At 40.7% G+C, this 27,677-nt stretch overlaps 2 protein-coding genes across 12 annotated transcripts in view; both read left to right on the plus strand.

The window, feature by feature from the left end:
• The window catches only part of SUN1 (Sad1 and UNC84 domain containing 1), a 33,491-nt gene extending 17,389 nt beyond the window's left edge, over positions 1-16,102 (plus strand). For 6 of the 10 annotated variants that reach the window (XM_058849819.1, XM_058849826.1, XM_058849821.1 and 3 more), the window contains 19 exons: positions 792-818; positions 919-1,110; positions 2,758-2,880; positions 3,851-3,934; positions 4,251-4,361; positions 5,741-5,839; positions 6,460-6,553; positions 6,669-6,727; positions 7,892-8,037; positions 8,188-8,412; positions 8,918-9,004; positions 9,378-9,421; positions 10,334-10,469; positions 11,018-11,272; positions 11,795-11,879; positions 12,289-12,404; positions 12,878-13,045; positions 13,880-13,972; positions 14,392-16,102. In XM_058849819.1, the coding sequence (XP_058705802.1) occupies positions 792-818; positions 919-1,110; positions 2,758-2,880; positions 3,851-3,934; positions 4,251-4,361; positions 5,741-5,839; positions 6,460-6,553; positions 6,669-6,727; positions 7,892-8,037; positions 8,188-8,412; positions 8,918-9,004; positions 9,378-9,421; positions 10,334-10,469; positions 11,018-11,272; positions 11,795-11,879; positions 12,289-12,404; positions 12,878-13,045; positions 13,880-13,972; positions 14,392-14,505 (2,258 nt within the window). In that variant the 3' untranslated portion in view covers positions 14,506-16,102. Of the gene's footprint in view, positions 1-791; positions 819-918; positions 1,111-2,757; positions 2,881-3,850; positions 3,935-4,250; positions 4,362-5,740; positions 5,840-6,459; positions 6,554-6,668; positions 6,728-7,891; positions 8,038-8,187; positions 8,413-8,917; positions 9,005-9,377; positions 9,422-10,333; positions 10,470-11,017; positions 11,273-11,794; positions 11,880-12,288; positions 12,405-12,877; positions 13,046-13,879; positions 13,973-14,391 lie in introns of those variants that run through there. The other 4 variants (XM_058849824.1, XM_058849825.1, XR_009278773.1 and 1 more) reach the window with 4 other exon arrangements.
• Positions 16,103-16,703: 601 nt separating this feature from the next.
• On the plus strand, positions 16,704-27,658 carry GET4 (guided entry of tail-anchored proteins factor 4). Of its 2 annotated transcripts, none has more exons than XM_058849831.1 (9): positions 16,704-16,919; positions 21,160-21,238; positions 21,649-21,730; positions 22,021-22,170; positions 23,769-23,907; positions 25,704-25,844; positions 25,929-26,004; positions 26,178-26,250; positions 27,321-27,658. In XM_058849831.1, the coding sequence occupies exons 1-9, from the start codon at positions 16,762-16,764 to the stop codon at positions 27,407-27,409; spliced, it is 987 nt and encodes a 328-aa protein (XP_058705814.1). In that variant the 5' UTR covers positions 16,704-16,761; the 3' UTR covers positions 27,410-27,658. The 2 variants fall into 2 exon arrangements, with proteins under 2 accessions (XP_058705814.1, XP_058705815.1); XM_058849832.1 differs by lacking the exon at positions 16,704-16,919 and adding an exon at positions 17,131-17,538.
• The last annotated feature ends 19 nt before the right edge of the window (positions 27,659-27,677 follow it).

Below are 27,677 nucleotides of genomic sequence, written 5' to 3' on the forward strand. Positions count from 1 at the left end.
CTTAGAGTGGTAAACATGTAACTTTTTTTTGAAAAGCCAGAGGAAAAGCATTTTCTTATTTGTTTATAGGCAGGAATGTGTTTCTTCTTAACATAACTTAATGTGGAAGTTTCCAATTAGTGGCATTTCAGGATTTCCCAAAAGAGTTTTTGTGTGTGGCTGGTTGGTTTGGCTTTTTAACTATATAAAAACGTGTTTTTCTGGAGCCTTCTTTCTGCAATGAAGAGAAAATGTGAGAGTTGTCTAAATAAAGTATTGTCTATGTGAAGTATTGTGTAGAACTAGATCAGCAGTTTGTTATATCTCCCAATTCAGACTTTGTTTCCAGTTAGAATACTTGTGACCTTCCCAGAGTCCTAATGGGAAGAATTGTGACAATCTTGGTAGAACCCATTCTAAATTTTAGATAACCTGGCTCTTAAAACAGTATTTTAAATACAGTAGCATCAAAGTAGTTTCCAAGCAGCAAAAACATAGTAAGCTTGTAATTAGCTGCTTTAACATCTCATGGGAACTAAGCCAAGGTGCTTAAAGGTCACATTTATGTGACTTTGTCTGCCGCATCTGTGGTGGGATGATTTTCACAACTATAACCCTACTACAATAAGGTCTGTATAGATGTTTCTCTGATGTGCTGCAAAATATGTTAAATGTTAACCATGAAGAGACTTTTCTTTGAAGTCTTAAAATTAGTGGGACTTCTAACTTGAGTTTATGTCAGATATTGCAATTTAGGTCTTTCTTATATTTGGGACCAATTTCTTTTTTTCTTTTTTTTTTTTTGTTTACAGGCCTTGATGAAGAAGGTGACCCCAAAGGTAAGTTCACTTTGCTTTTCCTCCCATGGTTTCTGTGTGACAGGTATGGTGCTGGCAGTGCTGACATGTGTGTGCTGGGTGTTGTGCTCTATGTTTCCAGGCAGTGACACCACGCTGCTGCAGGGGAACGGGGGCATAGCAGCAGCAGAGCTGCAGCCCACGCTGAACGGCTACACGTGTAGTGACTGCAGCATGCTGTCAGAGAGGAAGGAGGTCCTCACTGCCTACTCAGCTTCCCATGTGCCATCTTCCAGGATCTACACTAGGGACAGGAGCCAGAAACATGCATCTAGTAAGTTACTTTGTGTTTCATTTCTATATAGTGTTATTTAAGCACCTGTCTTACCTTGGTGAACTTGCCAGTAACTGAATTCTAGATATCACCTTATATGACATACCTTTTTCTGTGTCAGCTGAAATTTCATGTGCTTGTCAGATTCTGATATATAATAATCTACTGATTTTCAGTGCTGTTGTGGGAATCAAACAATTACAAAACTAAAATGCTCTAGTATCTTAAGTTATAAAATTATTTGGCTAGCCAGCACTGGCTGTAAGTCTCCTAATCTGACATCAGATCTGCGTGGCTCTGCCTATGAAGTATTTGGTCATACAACTTTTCATACATATGTTCAGATATGTGCTTTAATTTATAATTTTTTATCCCTTACATGATTTGAACTTTCAAGATTGAGCAAAATTGTTACTTTGCAGTGCTTGTGCTATTGAGGGAATCTTTGAGAGGGCTTTCTACTTCCTGCTTCCTTTTTTTCTCCTCTTTTAACTTTGCAGCTTTTTATACTGTTTCTAAAAGCTAAACCTCAACTACATGAAAAATTGAGCTCCAAAGGGAAAAACTCCAAATAGTCACTTGAGTGACTACATTCCAAAAGCTTAAAAAACTGAGTCTGTATAAATAAGACTCTGCCTTTCCAAGACGATCTCCATTCAATGGATTGTTTTCCTCATTGTCTTGCCTGTGTCTGCCTGCCTCTTTCACCTGGATTTCTTGATTACTGGTAGTCCTCAGTTACCACAAAGGATTTGTTTTTTAATGACCTGGAATTGCAAAGGAGCCAATTTTAGTATTCTGTAGGTTTGTTAGTCTTGAATGAAGTTTGTTTTCAGTAGAAGGAAATTAGTTTGTTTGAGCTATATGATGTGACTTCAAATACTTAAGTATTTCCTTTTAGTTAGTGTGTAGCACAGGGTGGAATTCTTTTGACTTGAATAGTCAACTACTTAAAGTGGCACTGCATGAAAACTTTGTGTTCTCATGAGTTTGTATTCACACAAGAGAATTTTCCTCATCTTTGTACATTCCTTTTAACTTGAATCTAGAAGTTTGAGTCAAACTTTGGGGGTGTGGGGGGGGTGAAGGGCCCACGCTGTCATGGCAGATTTTTGGGATGTGGCTGAGTCTAGGACAGTGGCAGTGGTAGATTTTGTCTTTGTTCCTGTGGCGCTGCAGAAGGGTGTGTCTCTAGCACTTCAGGCAGACCACTGTAGGAACTTCCTCTGATATAACAGCAGGGAAGATGGTGAGCAGTCCTCACTCCTTCACTGTAGTGTCTTTGGAACTGTGACCCCAAAGTCAGGATCAGCAGTCCACATCAATGAGGAATCCTGAGTTTCATAAGCAGGGAATTCATTGCTCTTTAGAGTTCCACATTCTCACTAAGCCAAGCTGTTCTTGCTGAAGTTACACATTTTGCCTTGAAGTCATTACCCAGGGTGTGTAGTTTGTACAAAAGCTTTGATGCAATATCTAATACATACAGACTTTTCAAACCACGCTTTCTGAAGTTTCATACTCTTGGCTAAACAAACACTTTCTCTGCTTTGTCCTCACTCCTACACAAGCTAATGGTGACCAGAGAACAGAATTACATATTCTTATGGATGAATAATTTGTATTCACATTGTTTTTTTTCACTAGGAGGAACATATTTCTACATGAGTAAGATTCTACGATTGGTCAAAAATACTGCAGCATCTTTTGCATCACTATTAGTGCATCTATTTCAAATGGTTTTGCTGAAGCTGGGTTATGAATATAAAGGTACCTTTTCAGTTGTCTTCCTTGGTCTGCAAGCAAAGACAGAGTGTGTGTATTTGGTTTTTTTCTTATGGACTTCATCTTTGATGCTATGGTATTTTTCTTCTATAGTCTTTTGGCTGGCTCCTATCTTTCTCAGTTTTTACTCTTACCTCACTTCTGCTGCACTTCTCATACCTTTCCTCTGCTTTGAAAGTATCAAGATTCCTTTATATGAGATCCACATGTTGATTTTACTAGAAGTGATAGAGAGTAATTTTTGAATTGGGAAACTTAAGTTGATTTTTAAAAACTCTGGTAATAGGGTCAAATTCTAATTTTTCAATGTCTTTAGGTCTCTTTCCACCCTTAAACCTGCTGCGCACTTAAAGCTTCTTTAGATCTGTCTTGCAAAACTCAAACTGCTCTCATCACTCTGCACTACTTTTAAACCACATCTTGTTTTCCCTGAAAACATTCATTTCTTCTTTGGTGCTTTCTCTTCTATAATACCTGATCTACAAGTGAAGTTAAATTGCCATAGGCAGAAGGTAACTGATTTTTGCATGTGAGTAGAACTTTGCTCTCCTCTTCCTCTCTGCTCAGAGCCTTATAATTGCTCATGCTTTCTTCTCCTTCTTGTAACAAGTTTTTTAAAATCAACACAAACATGTAATGAATGGCTGACCCATTTGATGGAATGTTGAGAACAGGGACTTACTTGATAAGGGTTGGTTGGGTTGTTCGTTGTTTTTTTTTTTTTTTTAACAAACTTTGCTATCTGAAAAGAAGCAGAAGGATTTTTTGTAACTAAGAGGCCCCCTGATATTTAAAGAAGAACAAGATTACACAGAGTAGGCTTCTTCCTCAATCAGTTGTCAGTTTTCCTTTTGAGTAGTCTGACTTTAATAGTGAAACAAGCTAAAATCTGTATATATGAAAGGTTTTGAACTGGAGAATTAGAATCCATGTGTGATTTTTGGATGTGTTGCAGCTCACTCAGACTACTGTGGAAGCATGAATGTAAAGGACTTCTACAGAGAAGATCGTCATCTTGGCGTGAATGAGGAATCAATATGTAAGTACAGTGATGGGTGTAGTCTCAGTCCTGGGCTCTGCACCAGGTTGTTGCTGTAATAGTAGTATCAGACAGCCCCCCCCAACAGTGTAGGAGCTACAAAGTAAATATTTGGTTTGCAACTTAAATGTGGGGGGATGGTGATCCCCTGGTGTACTGTAGTAGTTCCTCCAGCAAGCTTCCTTCCCCTGAAGTTTGCTTGGCAGTTTTTGGGTTGATAACTGATGATGTGAGATAACTTGAACAAGTTATCTTGTAACAGTCTTGACTTGATCCTGGCTTTATCCCATTAATCAACTGTTACCACAATCAACAGGTGATGACTGTAAAGGGAAGAAACATCTTGAAATATACACCACAGACCACATGCAGTCCTCATGGGCTAAAAGTGTAGCAAGGACCATTTGGCACACCTTTTCTTCTGCAGGTTGACTTGGACATTTTTGTTTGCTTTTATTTTGCATTGCAAACTCACAATGTTAATCACATGTTTTGTGTTTGGGGTTTTTTTCTCCTTGCTTTATCTATCAAAGTAGGGCAAAAATGTAAAGTGTCTAGACAACTAACTTCCTTAACACCTCTTCTGTCTGAATTCTTGTTCTGATTTTGGCTTTTGTATGAGCTTGGCAGGCTGCTTATCTGTTAGTAAAAACAAGGTGCAGGGTAATATGCACCTCATATGTTAGAAGGAACAAGTTAGATTGTTAATTTATTGCATTTACTGTACTTTTCTTGCTTGAAAAGCTGACTTTACATGAAAGCAAGGTATGAGATACTTGTATGGAGATTATTTGAATAAAGGGGTTTTAACATTTTATTTTTGTTCTAGTGATAGTCAATTTTTACAGGAATCTTATATAGGGATAGAATCTACCCTGTGAGATGAGCGTTCCCTAGCTTGAATGACAGAGGCATCAAGGATCTGTTGAGTGCTCTTTATTCAGCAAAGGAAAATGATTTACAAAAATTGGGTTGGTATATCTATAATCCCTCAGATTAACCCAGACATATCTGCTAATCTAAAAATGTAGGATTACTTTCTAAACATACATGGTGTAGTTTGTTCTGTAGAAAGATTGGTCCTAGTCTTGGACATAGTAATTGTTGGCCTCAGCAGGCTTTAAGTTACAGCATTTTATTACAGTTTTTTTGGAAAGGGGAGTTGGTGGTGGTAGTTTTGTTCTCTTTAAGAGATACAAAACTATCCTGCTGAACATCCTTGGGAACACTCAGTTTAATGAAAATTTACTGCTTGTAACCTTTAGGTGGGAATGCTTTCTGTTATTTATCAATATTTCTTAGACATCACTGGAATTTTAAATTTTTAATGGTTCTCGCTTCTGTGAGAGTAACCCAGATAATGAACTTTGTGTATAATTCTGAACAAACAAGATGCTTTTAAAGTAATGATGTGCTTAAAGCTTGTTTTTGTGGTAGTACTCTTGCTAGTCTCTGCTACACTTTGCATGGCATTGTTAGATAAACATTACAAAATGTAAACTTTGATTTTGGAAAAGTGATATTCTAACTGCACAGGTGGTGTTCAGTCTGTTTATCTCAGTCAATGAGAATTCAGTTTCTAAACTGTCTTGGTTTTACTTGACTACCTATTTATTAGTGGCTTGCTTTGCTTTAAAGTAGTGAAGAACCGAGTTTGAGTTTACTGGAAGGTATGGTTTAAAATTCTGCAGAACATGTAGTGGGCAAGGGGGTCTGTTTTACTGCATGTACTGAAGAGCTTCTTTGTACTGAACCTTCAGCTCCTTTGTGTCTGTTACCACATGGAGTTAATTTGTTATAATCCAGGTTACTTTATGCTTCACATGTTGCGAACAGTGGGAGCCACTGGATGGTTTGTGTCGGAGAAGGTGTTGTCTCTACTTTGGCTGGCCATTCTTTCTCCAGGTTACTATTCTAATCTGTGTGTGTGTGTGCATTGCCTATTCTCTTTGGCAAATGAGGGACAGCAGGGGCTTACCCTAATTCAGCTGTGCTTGTGCTCTAGCTTTTGTCCTGAAATGCATGTGCTACTTTATTGACCAAAATACGCTTAATGAGAGGCTGTGTTTCTGTTCACAGGCATTACAGGAGACTAACCAGACTGTTTCATGAGGGAATGAGTGTGTAATTAGCCCTGAATATGGGGTGTCCAGAATAATGGAGTGTGTTTGGTTTGGCAGTCACTTACTATATTTTTATTCCTCTTACCAAAAACTGCTGCTGCTAATCTGTGTTTCCTGGAGCATACTGAGGCCTCCAGTGTGTAATAACTTGTGTTCAGACATTAATACTGAATTTCCAGTGAGGTAGCATTGTCATAACAAATGAGCACTTCATCTCTTTGCATGGCTGTTGACCTTGTTGAATAGCTGATGTTACAGTGCTGTCGTATTTGTGATATCTAGATGTCAATAAGCTGCATGCATTGCCTTATCCATGCATTTCTCCACTCTGTCTTTCTGCTTGGTTTATTTGAACATGTGCTGCAATAATTACATTTCACACTCCCACCTTTTGTCTTCTAGGGAAGGCAGCTTCTGGCATGTTCAGGTTGCTTAGAACTGGATGGTATCAACTTGTTACTCTGATGTCTTTGCTCAAGGTGTTTCTTGTAAGAAGGTGTGTATCCTTTGAAATAATTGTTTTGTGAGCAAGTTATTTACCCAGTTATAATATAAAACTATTAATTGTGGTAAATACGTTCTTTCTTGTAAACTTTCCTCTCTTTATCTAGATGCTTTCCAAAGAACTACAGATGGTTACTGTTTCTTATCCCACTCCTGTTTCTACTAGGTATGTCAGTTGTTTACTTATGATGCAAATCAGTGTGTGTACTACAGCTGCTCCAAAATAGCCTTTTGAGTTGATTTTTGAAGAAGATGCAGAACTGAAAAGATCAAGTTTGTTTGTGAACAGGGTAGTAATTCAAGCTCCCAGAGTACTGACAAGTCAGCAAGCTTTCCCCTTGTCATGAAAGCAATATCCTTGATTTAATTGCATAGAGCTCTTTAGAAAGAGTGGCCGAGGAAGTAAATGCACTAAAGTCCATTTTTCTTTACCTCCTCTTCATAGGAGTAGCAATGAAAGAGTAGGCTGGGTACTGATGGCTTTGTCAGTCCCCACAGAAGTGTGATTAAGATTTTACCAACTGATCCAAAGTCCTTCCTTTGCTCCAGAGCATGTTTTAGTTGCTTAAGATACTACTTTAGAGTGGTTAGTAGACAGTGTTCCAGGCCAGCTGTCAACTTCGAAGTGAAACAAATTGAAGTATTTACCAGAAGTGCTGGGCCATTTCTGAAAAGCAGTTTCATGTCTTTGTGAGTCTTAAAAACTTGCAGCTATTTTGTGGAGAAGATGAAGCTTCTTGGAAACTTAGAGTGGGGATTCAGAGTCCTCTGTACAAGGGTGAAAAAGGAAAGAATTTACCCTGTGTAGACACTGCTGCTGCTTCCCACTAAGATATTGCAAAAATAAGTCCAATCTTGTGAAATGCTATTTTATTTCCATGAAAGCCTAAGTTTTCTCCAACTTTTATTAGCTCTTGTGCAATGTGATATGTAGTAAGTGTTTAATGCAACATATTTTCCATGGAGAAAAAAACAGCGTTTACATTTGCCTTCAGAAAACGTTGCCTGTCTTAATCAGCAAATGTTACCAAGGTCCAGGGAAGCAGTACTATGAGTCTAGGCTCGTACCATGATATATGTAAGTGCAAGTTGCCTTCCTCACAATGGTGTGAGTGGCAGGATGGGTGTTCCCTAATATTCTTGAGTGCTTGATTGAAAAATTTTAAAGCTGACTTGTGGTGATTTTTGTTTAGACTGGAGCGTTGTCCATTGTGTGGCACTTGCCTTGCAAACTGAAGATAGCTGTGTCCTTAAAAAGACCATTTGTAGATATCAGCAGTTGGAAGGGAGAATTCTTTTGGACACATGTTGCTTTTTGTTTCTGTTTTAGGTTTGTGGTTCTGGGGGCTTAATAGCTTCATTTCATTATTACCTCCATTAAACTGGACAAAAATTGACAGAATACAGAAAACAGGTGATTCTGTTCATGTTCCTGAACCACAAGATGATTCTTTTCATTCTGTGCAACCTCCAAAGGTAAGGGAAGACAGTCTAGGGAAGAACTTGTGTATATTTTAAGTCTTCTTAACTCCCATGTCTTCAATATTTTGCAATAACTATTTGCTGAACAAGAATAATGTAAATAAGTTGTTTTTTATGTATTAAGACATCATCTTTATACTTTAGGATACCATAAGTATCTTTGACTTTGGTCGCATAAGTGAGCTGGAAAAGCAAATGGCCTTCATGTCCGACAGATGCCATGACCGAAACAAAGAGTATAACAAAGTGATGAGCCTGCTCCAGAATCTTCAAGATCAGGTTGCCACAATGAGTGACAGAAGTGAAACATTGAATTTAATAAAAAATGTGATGAGTCAATATCTTAAAGATATGAAATTGGAGGAAAAGGTAAGACAGTCGGTTATTGATGTTTCCTGATACTGATAGAAATGTTGTGTTTTACTAATGTGGATTGTGTGCAATTTGACTGGAGGATTATTTTTCTGCTCTAGAAATAACCAATAGGTAGTATGGGCCAGGGAGAAGTTGTGGGCATTTGTTCCTCCTTTGTTATTGCTGACAAAGGATTAATTCCAGAAAGGTGGCCTAAAGTAGATTCCAACATTGCTGAAAAGCTGTTTGATTTATCCTGTTTCCATACAGATAAAGAAGACTATAGGAAGGACTAGTGACAAAGCAGGGATTTAGTGATAAACTTCCCTGTATGTAATCCCTACTACAGCTAAATCAGACTTCTGTATTTATTACAGATTCTGTAATTTCTCACACTACCTGCAGGATAAATCACTTAAACATTCACAGAATGGAAAGAAAAGTACACTGGGCAGAAAATACAGTTATGGTATTTGTACTCCAAAAGAAAATACACCCCCTTTTTCTTCCCTCTTTTAAGACTGACTTCCTGGCTTTACATAAAGAACATGAGTTGCGCATCCAGACACTGGAAGACCTTCTTAGAAAACTCGCAGCTGAATCCAAGGTATTGACAGTGAGCTTTGCTGACTTGTTCTAATTGTAACCTCTTGATAAAACGTACTGAGTTTTTTTATTTGCTGTTCCAAACAGCAGTTTCCTTAACTCTGGCTATTATAGTTCCCTAAGTCTCAAAACCTGTTTGTGTTTTTGGTCCCCTTTCTTGGAGAGGGTTTCATTCCAAAGTTTAAAAATTATTCCCTTGACCACTGAGACAGGTTCTATTTGGAATGAAACTTTAATATACAGAGGCACAAACATAATTGTGAGCACAATCCCATACAGGTGGTGCTAAAATTTATTTTCATATAATTTTCTTTATCCTTTTTCTGTTACTTGAGTTTCTTTGTGTGTTAAAACTTAACTTTTGTATTTTTTAGGACATCCAGAAGGAGTTCAACCTAGCCAAATCAAAATCAGTGAGGTATAAGCACTTTTCAAATATATTTTGCATTTTCACTCCTGATGCCAACTGACAGTGATCCTTATCTTGTGTCAGTTAACTGACCCTGAGAGGTTCTATTGTCAGCAGAAACACTTCTGTCTTGTACTGGATTTCATCTGTGATGCTGAACATCAGCACAGGACCCTCCTCCAATGTGGGGGCAACCCTACAACTACATTTTCATTAGAAAAACTATTTATATAATGGAGGAGAATGAGGGACATCTCATCCTCCTGTACATGCATTTGTTTTCCTTAAGATCACTTAGTGAAATGTACAGTAACTGCTTTTGATGGGCTTTTATTACAATTGATGGGTTTTTATTTAAATTCTTGAAATATATAAATTCTAATTTTTGTCTCTTGTTTTTTGGCTTATTTGCTGAATTTCCATTTAAATTAGAATTAAATGTGAAATGACTTTAGAATGATGGTTGAGACCTTTTTCCATAGCATTCACTGGACACTGATCTATATTGGTCATATATGAGCTGTTATTTGTAACTCAGCACTGCCACTGGAGTTACTCTGGTTTGACTGAGGTAGCCTGAGGCTCACTCAAACCAGTGGCAAACTCACACAAAGTTTGTCTGGTTTGCCAGAAGCCCTTAAATTCCCCAAAATCTATTAACTGACTTGTCAGCCTGATGATAATCTGAAGTCATCACTGCTGGATTTTTCCATTACTTCAAAATACTTTGCTTTGAATATATTAATTCTAGGTATGCCTTAAGTAACAATATGTTACAACTGTGAGTTCACTGTGTGTGTTGTGATGAGCAACTAACTAGGAGAGCACTTTTTATTATACAAGTATATTCTCACACCTTTGGAATTTGATGGAATGATTCCAACTACTCTTTCCTAATGATTGACTCCTTGTTTTTGTCAGAGATGATGATCAATACAGTCTCCTTATGTCCAAAATTAAACAGCTAGAACTAGATCTGGCTTATATGAAATCGGAGCTGTTATCTGGGGAAAGTGTGAAGACGAGTTGTGAGAAAATGGATGTCATTCATGAAAAAGTAGGTTCTGCAGCTTCTCTAACTGTCCCAGTAAAATTTGATATTACTTGGTTTTGTTCACTAACTTGAAATGCACTGAAATCAGTTACCTGGGGGTAATATTAACCTTAAAGAGTGACAGTGTTTTATGTAGGGTTACTGTGAATTTTTCCATTAGTGCATAACACTTTACTAGAGAGGAGTTTATTGCCTGTTTTCTATAATGCCAGGGGTTTGCTTGTAAGTTACGCTGTAGTGGCAGTTCTCTGTACAGTACTTTGTTGATGTATTTTGCTAACCCATGGAAACATGGAAAAGAAACTCGTGTAAAAGCAAGCTAGGTTTGTTATCTGAACATTATTTCTAAAAAATCCTGCCTAAGTTCTTTTGAAGCCTTTTAAAAATTCTGACTGGAATGTAGTCAACCAAAGAACAATAAATATTGATATGGGATTATCAACTTTTACTTAAATAATGACTAGTGATAATGGTCTAGCTATGTGCCTGCTGTATATTTTTATACATATTTATAAAAACTAATAATTATAATTATTAATGGCTTCTACTAGGTTGATGCCCAGGTCAAAGAATCTGTCAAGCTAATGCTTTTCGGTGATCAACAAGAAGACTTCCCTGATTCACTTCTCCAGTGGCTTACTTCCAATTTTGTTAGCAAAAGTGATCTACAGACTTTGCTGCGGGATCTTGAGTTGCAGATCCTCAAGAATATTACACTCCATATGTCTGTAACAAACCAAAAAGTAACATCTGAAGTAGTTACAAATGCTGTGACTAATGCAGGGATTTCTGGAATCACAGAAGCGGTGAGTGAGTTTTAAATCTCAAAAGTTCAGCTAAAACTGGAAAGAGTTTGTTCATGGGCGTTTTGTGGAGCATGACTGCCAACATAAATGTTAATGCTTTTAGGAGATGTGAGAAGCATCAGTTGAAATGAGGAGAACTGCAGAAAATTGAGTGTATTCTTGCAGCATTGATTGTTGCCTGTTGTGCAACAACAATACTGTTTGCGTTTTTTCAAAGTGTGCTATCTTGAAAATTGAATTCCCAAGAAACAAATATACCAAAGAAATTCAGCTCAGGGTCTTGGGAAGAAGGAATGCAGGGTTAAAAAAACAGCAATCAAGGTGCAGTATGAGCTTGTATTTTGAACAACCATGCATTAAAAAATGGCCCCTGTCTTGACAGAGGCTTTCAAAGACTTGTGATGAAGTGCAGCATATCAAAAAGATGCTTCCAACTTCACAGATATGTAAATATCAATTATTTTATCACTTGATCTTATTAAAATATTTTCCTTCCATTCTCTTGCATGTGTACACCTCTAGCAAGCACAGATTATTGTAAATAACGCACTGAAACTCTACTCTCAAGACAAGACTGGGATGGTGGATTTTGCCTTGGAATCTGGAGGTAAATAGTAAAGGAAACACCATTTTTTACTATTCATGCTTTTAGTAGTGTTTACTAGAAATACTAAAATGAAGAGCAAAGTTTAGAGCATTACTGTGTGCTGCCTGATGATCAGATCACTGCAATCTGTGATGGTGTTTGCAGGCCTGTACATCAGTCTAGGTGTGCATGGACAGGAATAGAATAGTTCTCAGCATGTCTACAGCTGGATAAGAAAGAAATGGAAAACCTTTAACTTGATCTTAAAATAACATTGTATGTGATAGAAGCATTGTATCTTCAGAAAATTATTAAATCTTAACAATATCTTTAATCTGGTATTCATTAAGCTTTATATGAATCTCTGCCTTAATTACTCATTCCTTCTTGAAGACTTTTATTTCTGCTAACCTGACCTATCTTTTTTGAGGTGGCAGCGTTCTGAGTACTCGCTGTTCTGAAACCTATGAGACCAAGACAGCATTAATTAGCCTCTTTGGAATTCCTCTGTGGTACTTCTCCCAGTCTCCCAGAGTGGTGATTCAGGTAATTAAAGGGCAAGTAAACAAATGCAGCAATTTTATTTTGTTTTGAGTGTTTTGGATGGCTCTTTGGGCGTGTCTCTGTAGTATACTGGGGGCACAGCTACTTTGAGCTAAGTTCCCAAGAGTGGGATTCTTCTGGCAGTCCCTGAACACAGCTTAAGTCCTACTCTAGTAAACGTGAGACTCAAGGGAAGCTTGGGTGGTGCATTGGACTTGTGCAAAGTGTGAGGGCTGGGAGGGTTCCTGTTGAGAACCAATCTCAAGGTAGGTCTTCAAAACACCAGTAGCTTGGGTGGGTGTGGTGTCTTTCTGAAAAGGTCCACCAAGGAGATCATTTCTGTCCCTTACTGTTTAGCACTGTCCCTGAGAACTCAGAATTCATTACAACTCTTAATTACAATAAAAATAAATTAGAAAACACTAACATTGTTTTTATGTTGTGTCCCATCTTCTCTCCACCTTCCTTCTGTGCAGCCGGACATGTATCCAGGAAACTGCTGGGCTTTCAAAGGATCACAGGGCTATCTTGTGGTGAGACTTTCCATGAAGATCTATCCAACTGCCTTTACATTGGAACACATACCAAAAACTCTTTCACCAACAGGAAATATCACCAGTGCTCCTAGGAATTTTTCAGTATATGTAAGTCTGTCTCTGAATTTAAGTTGATGTTTGTTTGTATACAGAAAGAATATTTGTGTTCCATACCTTGGAAAATAGTAACTTGAGGGAGGACAGCTAAGAAAAAGAAAATGATAAATTGTTTCACTCATTGCTCTTAGAATTTGTTTTTATTTATGAGCTTTGAGATTATGAATAAGAAGCATTGCAACTAATTTTGGGCAAGTTATTCTTTATTCTTGCTTTATGCAGTAGTTTACACTTTCGGAGGGAGATAATGGTTTTTCATTTGATCCAGTTCTTTCATACACTTTGTTTCAGCCTCCTTCCCATTCTTCCTCTCTCCACCCACTATCCCTCCCATTTTGTCTCTGGATCTTATCTGTGATGTGCCTTAAAGAATTTTTTTAATCCATTTTACCCAGCACCACAGTTGTGTAGGCAGGATTTCAGAACAGAACAGACCACAGGGTGTATCAGAGAGTGGTTATGATATTTGAGAACTTTGTCAGGATTTTCTTAATGCTTCAACAGTCACCTGCAAGCATCTAAATCTTTGACTTCGAATGTTCTCTCATTTGTCCTGAGCAGTTTATATTGTACACTCTGATATGGGTTTAGCCATGGAAATTAAAGGGTTTGACCATGAAAGCACATAAACAGCACAACTATTTACAAGGCAGGAAACTGGAATACAGAGCTGTGCTTGAGCTTTAAATTACATGGGAAACATTCTGATCCTGGTTTGATAGACATTCAAGTGCTGTCACTTGATACTGTGTGTGTAGGCATGCTTCTAGTTTGGGTTTGATTGGAAATTTGATTGAAGCAAAAATCTTTATCCTGTTGTTATAGGGTCTGGATGATGAATATCAAGAAGAAGGCAAGCTTCTAGGAGAGTATGTCTATGATCAAGATGGAGAACCACTGCAAATGTTTCCAGTGATGGTAAGTCTAGATTATAAGATTTAAAGTGTTAGGAGAAAGTTACTTTTATTTTCTACACTTGTGTGCAATGAACAGTGAAGGGAAAAGGCCCTATTCTTACCTGGGCACTGTAGGAGCTGAGGTAAAAAGTATCTACCTCTGCCTCAAAACATATGGCCTAAATAGAAGAGAAGGGAGGAAGGTTTGTTGCTATGTGGATACAAATAGTGGGAAGTTGCTAAACATGGGAAGAGTCTATTGCTGCTTCAGACTCACAAATAATTATAAGGCAAGGAAGGTTCTGTTCAAAGGAACAGAAAATTCACAAGGTATAACTTAGGTTCCTGCAAGTACCAATAGTCATTAATAACTAAGAAAGCTGCAGCTGTTGATGCCAGAACTCTGACATTAGTTTGTCTGTTTGCTTTTTCCTTCCCCAGGAGAAAAATGAAGACGCATTCCAAATAGTGGAGCTGAGGATTTTCTCTAACTGGGGCCATGCAGAGTACACCTGCCTTTATCGGTTCAGAGTGCACGGGAAACCTGCCGAGTAATCCACACTACAGCTGGGGGTGGCTGCTTTGTACATTTTGTTCCTAATCTGTATATACTGGGAAGCCTACAACACTGGAATCTGTAAAGGACGAGGATGCAAGATGCACACTGCAGAACTATTGATCCTCTGATAAAGGCAGAAGACTGTCAGCAGAAATGTATAAACCCCAATTTTTATTTGCTCTAAGGCTCAGCTTGTAATTGCCAGTTTGCTTCATATTTCTGTGTCCATGCTGAGAGAAATAATGCATGCAAACAGCTCTGGTTCATAAAGCCCAGTTGGCAAACAGGTGATACATATTTTATTACAAATGAATGTATAGGTTTTTTTTAAAGAATAAACCACACTTTCTGCAACTAGGAATCTGTTCTTTTTTATCCAGGACTTAACTGCTAGCTTGGCACCATAAGCCAAAAACTGTGGTACATTTTGAACTCTGACTGTGGCTAAAGGTGTCTTTCAGTTGACAGTTGGTTTTGACCTTTTTGGTGGCTCCAAAAGGGCTTCTTTGCTACATGTTGAATATAATAAATACTACTGTCAGGGAAAGCTAACACAACCAAAACCAGTTTAAACACCAGCGACTGAGAATGCTTTACTGTAATTTGTGGCTGCAAATTGCTCTAAAAGTCAGGGATAACTTTAAGTAACTGAAGTTATTTTAAGGGTTTTTACCATGGCAACTTGGCCAGTTTGTTCTTTTTTTAGTGTCAATCCCAAATCGACCTTGATGTACTGACTGACTGGCTCGGAGCTGATAAGCCTGCTGAATTGCTCAGTAAACATTGCTGTACAGCAGTTCAACTACCTTAGTTTGGCAAAAGTGATCTCTTTGGGACAAGATTTCCTTAGACTGGTTGATTGTTATACTCCATAAATGTACTGTGAGAATTCAGTGTGTGGAGAACAAGCCTGAAGTAATTCTTGCTGCGTCACATTTACAAGAGGGACTGGAGCTCAGCGCTGCTGTGTGCAAACACGGGCATTCCTGATCCTCCCCACCAGCCTTAGTCGGGTACCAGATGAGTAGAGTTGCTCTTGGAAACAACATTTCCACGTAGAACAAGATGAAACTGCTTATTCCCCCCCTTAGCCTTGCTGTTTTGAAGATCCTTTTCAGAAAAGATTCCTGAAATTCACTTGTATGCAGAATTTTTATCTTGCTGTTCTAGTGCATTTTGTAGTTACACAGAACTGTTACCACATGGACCTGCTGACTGGTTTTCTGAATTGAGTTATGTATGTTGCACAACAGTCCTCGAATGTTTGAAATACAAAAAGTCTCCATGTGAAGAACTGTTTTTCACTCGTCCTAGAGACAGAACCTATGGCCTACGCAGAGGAGTAGATGACACTGTACAGGTGTTTTCATATTATAGGTTACATATTTAAAATTAGAATTATCCTGTATAAATTGAAATTAGGTAGCTGGGGGGGAATATTTTGAATAACACTAACTTATTTTTAAAAAAGCAAGATAGGACTTTGTGCAATGTATTTTTGTAAATGCTTTTCAAAATGTCTGTTATTCTTTGCTGCCTCCAAACTGACAAGATGCTATTGAGATGTTTAAATAAAGAGTTTTAATTTTTGAAGGTGCATGTAATACTTGAAACAAGAAATAAAGCCTCTTTTCTGCATTTTTTTTTTTTTTTAACCAGCTGCTTAAATAAGTGAGGAAACATTGTGATTTCAACATTGGCCTGAGCTGGGGCCGGGGGGGTGGATTTGGCTCAGGATTTTACAAAGAGCAGGGTCACAAAGCTTTGAGGGACAGGTCCAGAAGCAGCGTGGGGCTGGTAGATAAAGAGCAGAGCTGGAGATTTGGGAATAAAGCGCAGCTTTTTTTTTTTTTTTTGGGAAAAAAGTGCTTCCTTCCTGGATGACTTTCAGCTGTGTGAAGGGGGGAAGGGCTTGGTTTCACTCCTGTTTCTGAGCCTTGCCTAGATCCCTGAGCCAGAGCAGTCCTTACCCAGTCTCATTACCGGCGCTCCATCAATCATTCCTTGATTTTTGTTACTTTTTAACATTCCTCTGCAGTTTCCTGCTCCGTTGTGCGCTCCAGGGCCGGTCGTGCCCCGCTCGAGTCCCGGGGGTTCCTCTCCCGCTGCCGTTACCGCTGGGGCGCCGCGCGCAGCCGCGCGGGCTGAGCCTCGCGGGCCGCCGTCCGAACGGGCGGAAGCCGGGCAGCGGGGCGCCGGGGCTGCGTGCGCATGCGCCCGGCCCCCGCCTCCCCTCCCCGTCCTCCGCGCTGATGGCGGCGGCGATCATGGCGGCGGAGCAGGAAGCCGCGAAAGGCGGCGGCGGCAGGAACCGCGGCGGCGTGCAGCGCGTGGAGGGCAAGCTGCGCGCCAGCGTCGAGAAGGGCGACTACTACGAGGCGCACCAGATGTACCGGACGCTCTTCTTCAGGTAGGGCCGCGCCGGGCCCGCCGCGCCGCCCCTCCCCCGCCCGGCCTTCCAGAGCCTTCCCACGCACTCTCCTCCGCTGCCGCCCGCCGCGCCCACGGCCGCTTCCCATTGGCCGTCGCGCCTGTCCATCTCCGCGTCCCGCTCCCTGATTGGTCCGCAGGGGGGCGGGGTGGGGCGGGCGCGCGGCGCCGGCCCAAGCAGGGCCCGGCCCGGGCCGAGGAGCGACGGCCCCGGGTTCGGCCCGGCTCGGCCGCATCACCTTCCCCGGCCCCGCCGGCTCAGTCAGCGCCTCGGGCCAGCGGGGGAGCCGCTGCTCGCCGGCCTTTGGAGGCCAACCCCGCGCCCGGCCCGGTCCGTGCCCCGCCGGCCCGGCCACTGTCCGGTGACGCGCGGGGGGTGTTGCGTCACGGTGCCCAGAGGTCACGGGCAGAGCGGAGTTTCGGTCCCCCGTCCCCCAACGCCTCTCGGTGGCCCCACGTTCCCTGGAGGCAGAGTGAAGCCCCTCGAACAGCGGGATGAACTCTGGTTGTCTCCCCTGGCGCTCGGGCCGGGGCTCGCCCCGTGTCCCGGGGCCATCCTGCAGCTGAGCCCCGCGCAGCCGCTGCTCTGCCGGCCCGGTGTGAGTGTCAGGAGCCGCGCAGTGACGGATTCGGGGTTTGAAGGTTGATTGTTGCCCAGCCGGGACATGGGGCTACTTTGTTGCACGGCACGGTCACCCTGGTGCAGGGTCCGAAAGGGGCAGCTCTCAGATTGGCCAGGATCTCCTGCACGGAGGAGCTGTTTTGGAATAAATTCCACTTGGTGTAGTATTTGTGTACGTGACAGTGACTGAGTAGGCCTGGGCATTTGTTCAGAAGTGTTACTACACTACAGTCTCTTTTGTCATTAGGAAATTGTTTTTATTGCAAAGCATTTTTTGGCTTAGATTTTCATGTCCACTGCAACTTGCAGGGGTCACCCTTTCTGTCATCCCTTGCTTGCAGGAGCACAGAAGAAGGTGTTTGTTGTAGGGTATTCCTCAGTTGGTCCCAGCTTTATTTACTTGTGGTTCTGCTGGGAGAGGACAGGATGGAAATACGGCTTCACAGGATCAATTAGGTTGGAAAAGATCTCTGATGGCATCAGGTCCAACTTTTGGTTTTCATCACCTGTCAACTGGACAGTGGCACTCAGTGCCACGTCTGGTTGTTTCTTGAACCCTTCTAGGGAACATGACTCCACCACCTCCCTGGGCCGCTGGGCCCAGTTCCAGTGCTTCACCACCCCTCCTGTGAAGAAATTTCTCCCAATGTCAGACCTGAACCTCCTGTTAAAGCCATTTCCTGTCATCCTGTCACCTGCTGCCTGGGAGAAGAGCACATGGCTCCAACCTCCTTTCAGATGTTGTAGAGAGAAGGGTCCTTCCTGAGCCTCCTTTTGTCCAAGCTGAGTCCCCCCAGCTCCCTCAGCTGCTCCTCATCAGACTCATGCTCTGGACTCTTCACCAGCTCCACTGCTCTTCTCTGCACATGTTCCAGCATCTCAGGGTCTTTCTTGAAGTGAGAGGTCCAAAGCTGGGCACCACCCTCTCTGTCCTGTGTCTTGTGTCTTCTATCCTCAGGCCTCATTTGTGTTAGGATGAGCACAGGCCTATGGGTAAGCACAGAAAAACAGCAGTTATGGCAGAAAGTGGGGAAGAAGGTCCTTGGTGCATAATCCTACTAGTGTTCCCAGTGTACATCAGACAGCCTGCCCTGCCCTGCACCATCACAGTAAATGAGTTTGTTCTTCCATAACCCCTCTGATGGGATCAGCGAGGCACCATCCAGGCCTTAAGACTTAAATTGTATTTGAGAATAAATCTAAATTTAAGACAAAGCCTGGCCTATTTTATAGTAGGGATTATGTGATGTAGTGTCTGCAGTGGTGTGAGAAGTCTTAGCTCAGGAGGTCACTTCTCCAGTCTTCTGGATGTATTAACTCACATACTCAAGCCTCCCTGAATTAATTTGGAATCAAAGATCCTGCCTTTTCTATTTTAAATACAAGTGAAAGGATGTGTTCAGTTAAATGGAAAGGTGACATTTACATGGCTGGGTAGTCTTGTCAATCCTCTGTAAAATGTGATAAAAATCAGCATCTTTTCAGACACATTAATGCAGATTGGGATGACCTGAGCTCTGGAACTGTGATTGGGATAGCTAGTGCTTATTCCTTTTAAACACACTGTCCTATGAAACATTTGTCTCATCTGTCAGAGGGTAAACTTGAAATCCTGACTCAGTTTCATGCACTGAGATGTATTTTAGAGTGGAGGAGGGGAAGTGGAGGAGGAAAGATTACCATAAGCCTGCCTCCTGCAGACTTATTATCCCTCCAAGATCCACGGAGCAGGTGGAAAACTGCTGTTCCTGCCAAACCCTGAGCTACCCTGAGCTGACACACCTGAGCTGGTGGTGTTTGTTACTCCCCAGGCTGGCTGGACTGAACCCTTCTCTCTTCATGATTTGGTAACTGAGTCACTCTTCAAAGTGTAATATCCTTGTTACATCCATTTCTATTTCCCTGATACTTGTAGGTCATTTTTTTGTGATATAAATAATGTGTTCCAGGATTTCTCTTGTTTTAAATTCCATTTAGATCAATGTTATAAATTTATTTTTATTAAGAAACTTTTCTGATAACAATCTTCTTTGAAAATCCCCAGCTCTTTAAGATGTATTTTATATCGTAAAATTGTTTTCAGCATCTTTTAGTATCTTCTGTAATAATTCTAAGATTATGAGCTTCCTTATAGCATTGTGAATCTACTGGACTTAGAATTTGTGGAATTGGATCCATGCTGAGTCCAACTCCTAGAAGCAAACCTGGATGGGAGCCCAACTATAAAAATGTTGGAGCTACAGATTCATTTGATTCCCATTTACCATGGTGATTGCAAATCCAAGTTGTTGAGGATTGTTTCAAAGCACTGCTGTCTTGCCTTCCATTATTTCAGTTCTGTTTCGGATAAAAGACCTTGGGGTTTCTCAGAGTTTATGTGAGGATGGGAGGAGTGTCTCCTCCCTTGTTTGTTGTCTGTGTGATGTTACCAGTATTGCCTGTCCCCAGGGGACACACGTGTGACAGGAATCTGGGGCACAGCACAAGAGGTTTGGGATGCTCTGGTTGTTCCTTTGTTTGGTGTGACCCTCCATGGCCACACTGTCCTGCTGTCCCACCACCCCCTGACTGCTTCACCCCCAGAACCACCAACCCCTCAGTTACCCACAGGCACTCCTGGGCTTTGGAACAGCCTGGGGGCTGCCCTGAGCCCCAGGAACAGAAAGGGGTGACATGGGCACAGCCCAGGTGTGTCACAGAGACCAAACCAAACTGCAGGTGCTAGGGGTAGAGCTGCCACTTATCTCTGCTGATATGAGCAAATCAGCTACTGAGAACACTGACTTTTTGAGTAGCAGTTCAGAGAAATGGAATTTGGAAACTCTGCCACACCTAAACTGCTTTATGGGAAATGCTGTGTTCATAAGCTAGAGCTGTGGCTCTCCAAGAGCTGTAGTTACTGCCAGGATGATGTGCAGGAGGCTGCAATCACAGCTGTGTGGTCAGAGATCCTGGGGTAACCACTGGGAGCAAATTCTTTAATTCCTTATTTCTTCATTAAGTCCTAAGTGAGAAAGGTGGAAGGTGTGTTTTGAAGAATGATATTTTGTTTCATGGTGAATCTTGCTGGCTGTGCTTATCTCACTGTGGAACCCGTGAGAGACGAGCTCCTGTGGTTCAGCAGAGGATTAGGACAGGCTGATGTCCCCTGGCAGAGGGGTCAGAGAAACTTAGATCAGTGGAAGGGTCAGTGAGCTCTCCAGGAGGTATTCCAAAAATTGTTTGACTAGGATGGTTTTGGTAGAGGCTCAGTACCTTGGCATCTTTGCTCATTTGAAGTCTGGGGTTCATTCCCTTTTCTTTTTCCAGCCCCAAACATATTTGTAGCTTTTTCCATTTTCATTCTTATATTCTTTGTTTTATTCCACCGGGTATCGAGCTGAAAACTAATTGCAACTTGCAGTTCAAGCTACATCATTATTGAAACTAACCTGATTTAAAAACAAATCCCTTGTCTTTATTTTAAATTTTAGCAATCTTTTAAACCTTTAAATAACTTTATAATAAATAATAAGGTTATTTAAATCCTTTAAATAACTTTAAGCATACACAACTAACCTAGTGGTAATTTTTATCGTGGTATTGCTATTTTTTTCAGGTATATGTCACAAGGAAAACATGCAGAAGCAAGAGAACTAATGTATTCAGGGGCTTTACTGTTCTTCAGTCATAATCAGGTAAGTCACTGGTTTTGTGTGTATGGCTTGGGGGCAGGGGGTTGTTACTCCCAAGATTTTGGGAGACAAATGGTAAATTCTCAGTGGTAAATGTTTGGGGTAATTGCTTTGCAATCTTTTGTTTTATCTCTTTGTTGAGCCTTTCTCCACAAAGAAGGATTATGCCAAGCTGGAACATGCAGCAGTAGTGTTTGTGAGCATCCAAACAATGCCTGTGTTCTGCTTTCCTGGAGGCTTCCCTTTGATGCCATCAAATTGCTGTAATTTTTTTATCAGGAACGCTGAGACTTGATACTGTGCCCTAGCTGTAGATGTTGATAAAAGCAAACCTGCTGCTGCCAAAATTTTGGTTGATGTTTCTTTTTCTGCCCTGATACATTCATCACTGCCAGTATGTGTCTGTTTTGTAGCAAAACAGTGCTGCTGACCTGTCCATGCTGGTTTTGGAGTCTCTGGAGAAGTCGGATGCAAAAGTAGCAGAAGATCTTTTAGGTGAGGTGACCTCTGCTCTGGGTTTGGTGGCATTTGTTGTGCTTTCCCTTCACAGTGACTTGTTAATAGTCTTGAAAACTGCAATCCTTTTTGGACACATTGCCAACATGGCTAAGAGCTACCTTCCCCATAGGAATGGACAGGGAGAAACCGCATTAGACAATGAAGGGTTCCTCATGACTTTATGGGCATGCTGCCTGTCCTAAAGATGGATCTTAGAGATGCATTAGAAGCAGCAGATCATCTTACTTTTCTTAGTGCTAAATGTTTTTCAATCTTGTTGCTTCTAGAAAACTTGGCTAAATTGTTTAGTTTAATGGATCCAAATTCTCCCGAAAGAGTGGCTTTCGTATCCAGAGCACTAAAATGGTCCAGTGGGGGATCAGGAAAACTTGGACATCCAAAACTACACCAGTTACTAGCTATTACCTTGTGGAAAGGTAAGAAAAATCAACTGGCTTTTCTGTGTTTTCCTTTGAAAATGTTGAAAGCAAGGTGTTATGAGAGATCTGCTTTGGGAATAATCTAAGGAAGCCGAGATGGAAATGATTGATTGAATTCTGCCATTATCTGATTTTTGCATTATTGTCTTCTTAATGCTACAGGAAAAAAGTAAGGGTCTTTAGCTCTATATTAGTGCAAAATCCATAACACAACTGCTGTAAGGCTCTCTGTAAAAGGCAGGTTGGTCCTTCAGACATAGTTTGATTGTGTCATTAGGAGGAAAATTGCCAGGAAGAAAAGATGTTCTCTTGGCCAGGTTTTTTGTTTTTAAATCCTGTATAAACATGACAAAGATTGAAATACATCACCTGGCATCCAAAACAATCTTTGGACTGTAATTAAGTACTTTTTGAGAAGTTGGTTAGCAGGGTTATTTCAAAATGAATGCTGTTGCCTTTGATTTCTGAGCCATTTTATCCCTTGTGATGCAATGTAAGAGAAACACAAAATGCTATTAGTAATTATTTTACTTGTGGATGATAGCCAGTATTTACAGTCTTGTGTTCAAAACATAAGAAAGGTGACTGAGAACAGTTGAATACATGCCATTTTTTCTGTGGTTTCTCATGGATAACTGCAAGATGATTGTTTATTTTACATTTTTCAGTAGCGTCCAAGTGATGACAGTGGTTTCATGTAACAACTCTGACCCAATAATGGTCAATGTTGCAGCCTCTCTGCCTGCCATAGCCAATTCCCTAGCTGCTCTCCTGGGATTTCTGTTAGCCTGATGGCTGCTGCCAGCCACAAAGGGAGGATTTTTCTCACAGCATTCAAGTTAGAGGCTGCTACAATTAGGATAAGAAACAGTTACATTCTGAAAGTAAAAGTCCTCATTTTGTAGCCGTCTGCTCCCCGTTTCTTGAAGAGCAAGATGCCTACATTTTCTTAGTCTGTAGCCTTTTGAGTTTCACCACAAAAGGCCAGGATTTTTAAAAGAAAGCTTTGAAATTCAAAAGATCAGCAGCTATCCAGTTTTGTCATTGCAGTGATTTTGCACAGTCCTTTGCTTCAGGTTCTAACAAGTTACTGCCATTTCTTACACCATTTTTCCTGTATAATTGCTGTTCTATTCAGCATATGGAAGTGATTTTAGTTTTGGTAGCAAGAGTGTGCTAAGCTAAAAATGGGAAATGAAAGAAGAATGCTGAATGTGCTATTTGACTTTATGGTGCACATGGGCTAATAATGGAGTTTTTTGATTCCTGTCCTAAACATTGGTGATAGCACATCAGGTGTCAACATTCATTTAGATGAAATTATATGACCAAAGTTGAAGCCAGCAGTAGCTGTAATTGAGTAAATTGCATTTAATATCAGTTGTTCAAATGTACTTAGGGTAAAATTTACTATTATCTCCCTTTATAAATTGTCTGTAGCTTACAGACCTTTTATCAATTGTCTTGTTTATATACCACACTCATAACTCTTTGTTCTTTTGCCAGCTAACAAAGTACAAGCTTAATAAATTTATTTTTATGTTCAGGTACACTGAACTGATTTCTTAAAAGCCTTTTCCTTTTTCTTTTTCTAGAGCAAAACTATAGTGAATCTCGGTATCACTTCTTGCACTCGACAGATGGTGAGGGCTGTGCGAATATGCTGGTGGAATACTCCTCGTCCCGCGGATACCGCAGTGAGGTGGACATGTTTGTAGCTCAGGCAGTACTACAGTAGGTGTTAAACTTCTTTTGAAGCATTTTGCTGAGATGACATTATGTGTGGGACCAATCTAATTTAACCACACAGCCTTTGCACAAGAAACTGTGAAACTGGCCAGAACAACAACAGGAGAAAACTGTCTGTAAACTGATGTGTTAAATTCGTCAGACTGGGGAGAAAAAAGGAAAAATAGCATATTAAGGTCAAACCTGAAATTATGTTAATTGCCTGAAGAATGAATATGATCTGTTTAACCCTGAAAGCACAATATTTAGCTCTATTAACGCCACTTTATGTCTAGTTAGGGCTTATCTCTATGTTCTTACAAATACTGGACTCAAGCAGGCCCTGTATTTAGCACAGAACTTGCTCTCACTCATGTCCTAAGAGGCAATTTGTCATGGTCAGCCTGGTCTGTGAGCAGCAGTTTGATGGCTCTTGTCTTGACAGAGTTGTTGCTGGCTCTTATTTTAGGCATTTATGTTGTAGGAGGTGGGAATGCAAGCTATTGTGTGTTTTTGCAGAGCTCATGTAGAATGAAGGTTGACAAAGCCAGTTTTACTGTGTTTAATCAGCTGATGGCTTCTTCAGGCAGGGAAAGCAGCTCATGGAGGAGTCTGAGGAGGAGGTGGAGACAGGACTGTGTGGCAGGGAGTCAGGGAGAGAGTAGGTGTTGGGGGAGAGGGAGGAGGTGAGAGCAAGTTTGTCTCTCTTTTGGCAGCAGTGAGCTGTCATGTCAGATTTGTCCTGCTTTCCATAGCTGGTTGCTATAGATTGCTGTGATTTTGAGCAATAGCAAATCCTTTATGGAAATCCAATATGTGCGGGACTCAATTTTATGGGAAGAAATTCTGTAGAGAAGTTAAAAGATTAGTTTTTGAGTGTTTATACAGCACTTCTACTGCATCCTTTACTGGCCTGTATGTAAAATACTGTGTTAAATCCTCTTACATGGTAGTTTATTCTCTAATGAAAATAATTGCAGTTCCTTGCTAGCAGTGAGGCAAAACAGCCCCAAGCCCTTGCACATGTGAGGGTGCAGAATTAGAGGCCAGCCTGCCATCAAAAATGAGATGGCTTGTGGCAGCCTTCCTAGTGCTTGCTGTCAGCATTTGTCCCAGATAAAGGTCTGTTAGGCCAATGGGACTTGCAGAGATTGCCAGTTAAATTAACTGGACCTGAACAAGGATTTGATCTGTTTGGGGGATTGATCTGTTGGGGACAAATGGCTTGGGAGCTTGAAGTGCAGCTTTATTATAAGACTTTAAGGCATGTGTGTCAAGCTATTAGTGGTCCTGATGCCATATTATGTTGAGATGGAATAGAATGGCAGAGTCAACAAATCCTGACAGATACATACTAAAAGGAGATGTGTTTAATTAATGGTCTTTAATTCAGTTTTAACTCAGCATAGTAAATCCTGGACCAGTAAATGGAATATCATGTTAATGTGAATTACAGGGTAGCCAATCCTTCCATATTTTGAAAATTGATGCTCTCTTCTAGTAACCATACTGTACAATCTGCTTAGATCCTTGTTAAACTCATTTTATTAATATTTAATGTCTGTTTTCCCTCCCAACCTGCCTATTCCACAGTGTGTTCTAGTAGTGATTTTCCTCTTCTTCAGCTGATGGTCAAGCCAACCCCAAAGATCTCCATCTCTACCAGTTGTGTTTTGCCATCAGTTCAAGCCTGAGATGGCCTCTATGCACAAGTGAAATAGATTTTGGCTTTCCTTTTTCTGTGGTGAAACCATTTCTCTGTCCTTTGTTTTTAACTTGCCCCATTCTCTTTCCTTTTTCAGATTTCTCTGCTTAAAAAATAAGACCAGCGCGTCAGTTGTTTTTACAACATACACACAGAAACATCCTTCGATAGAGAAGGGTCCACCCTTTGTGCAACCACTGCTAAACTTCATCTGGTTTCTGTTGTTGGCAGTTGATGGGTACAGTCTGATTTCTGTCATGTCATTCTTGGTTTCCTTTTCAGTTGTTAACTGAGATGACATTTTTGGTTGTTTCCTTTCTAGAGGAAAACTAACAGTATTTACAGTATTGTGTGAACAGTATCAACCTTCGCTGAAAAGAGACCCCATGTATAATGAGGTGAGTTACTCATAAACAGGATTTCACTCCCTGAATTAGTGAAATGGTGGCTGATTGTCTCCAGCTTTGTAGATAAGAGCTGGTGATTTACCTTGTGTGGGTGACTCCTGCCCATAGTATTTCCACCTGTAAATGAAAGAATTGACTTTTTTTTCCACCTTGTGTCCCTACAGTACCTAGATAGAATAGGACAGCTTTTCTTCGGAGTTCCGCCCAAGCAGACCTCGTCCTACGGGGGATTGCTAGGTAAGCTCTGCCTGTAGGTACCTCCAGGCTTTGATCAGTGACCTGGATAAAACACCTGTGCTGGAAACAGATAATCTGTTCTAAGGAATTTATAATTCTTTTCATAGCCTGTAGGAGCAGCCCCTGCTGTGGAATACAAAATGAATGGGTTGCATGTGAAAGTTGTTTGGGGGAGCTTGTAGACTTCTCATCACTGAGGAGAAGCACTAAAAAGGCTCTTATGGTTAATTTCTGACATTATGGTATAGCTTCCTAATGTAAAGAAGCATCTTACTGGTGTTAAAGCTTAATTTACTGGTGTTAAAGCTTAATTTCCTCAGAATTCAGTGACTGATTTTCCTAAAACCAAGTATGGGGCTTTGGTAGAGATCTAATCAGTGCTGATACAACATGAGTGTGCCCAAAGAGGAAGTTCTGAAATTAATACTGCCCTTCTACAAGGACTGAAATGGAATAGAGAAATTCAGCCTTCATTTCCTGGCTCTTGAATAAAATGTGAATAAAATTAATGTTTTCCCTGAGAACTAAGCTTCTTTGTTAAGTGACTTGAAGCTTTACCTACAAACATCAGTTCACTGGTAGTCAAAGTTTGATGAAAAACATGAGCATCATGTTTTTATCATATGTAATTTGCTTTTCAGCAATTCAGGCACTTTTAAATCAGTGCCTCTGAGTTTCAGACAATTTTTTACAGCATGATGCAGACTGTGGCTGCTTTTTGAGAGTTTCACTGCTGGAGATGTGTTTTTCCTCTTTTGGTTGGATTTTTTTTTCCCTCTGTATTTATGTAACACATAAATATATGACTTTGGGCTTTTCCAGTATATTCTTAGAGAAGGAACAGTATCAGTGTACAGCTAATAGTATACAGCTTCTCAAATCAATATTCTTAATGGAAATGGAAACCAGTGTGGAATTACTGATGTCTTGGTGAGAATTTTCTGCTTCAGAACTCTTGGGTTTGTTTTTTTTACAGAAATCTGTACTGTAACAGGATGGAAAACTAGTTAAAAGTTTTTGAGGTGAGAATGTAAAAGTAACGATTTTGCCTGTCCTGTATTTTATTCTAGGAAATCTTTTAAACAGTCTGATGGGAACTGGGGAAGATGATGACACAGAAGAGGGTCAGGAAGACAGCAGTCCTATCGAGCTCGACTGAATGTTGTTGTCATTGGGTGCCGTGTAAATCTGATGATTCGATGACTCCAAAGACACTTTTGGAATTTGAATCCTGCAGTTGTTTCTTGGCTCCTAAAAGGGCTCCTCTGGTCTTTTAGAAATGGTTGCTGAAATGTTTATACTGTCGGTCTATATTATTTATGTAAAAAAAAAAAAGAAAGAAACCAACAAAAAGTAGCCAAACGAACCAATCGGAGCAGTTGTTAGTGGGTTTCCAATCCAGCGGCTGGGGACTGATTAAACATGGT

Source organism: Poecile atricapillus, chromosome 14 (assembly GCF_030490865.1).
Source record: "Poecile atricapillus isolate bPoeAtr1 chromosome 14, bPoeAtr1.hap1, whole genome shotgun sequence".
In the NCBI taxonomy this organism is placed as follows: Eukaryota; Metazoa; Chordata; class Aves; order Passeriformes; family Paridae; genus Poecile; species Poecile atricapillus.

Bases quoted from the DNA above. Each gene is read 5' to 3' on its own strand.
- GET4 (XM_058849831.1), top strand. From the start codon at position 16,762: ATGGCGGCGGCGATCATGGCGGCGGAGCAGGAAGCCGCGAAAGGCGGC. The intron at 16,920-21,159 runs GTAGGGCCGCGC...TATTTTTTTCAG, and splicing joins TACCGGACGCTCTTCTTCAG to GTATATGTCACAAGGAAAAC. The intron at 23,908-25,703 runs GTAGGTGTTAAA...TTCCTTTTTCAG, and splicing joins GTAGCTCAGGCAGTACTACA to ATTTCTCTGCTTAAAAAATA.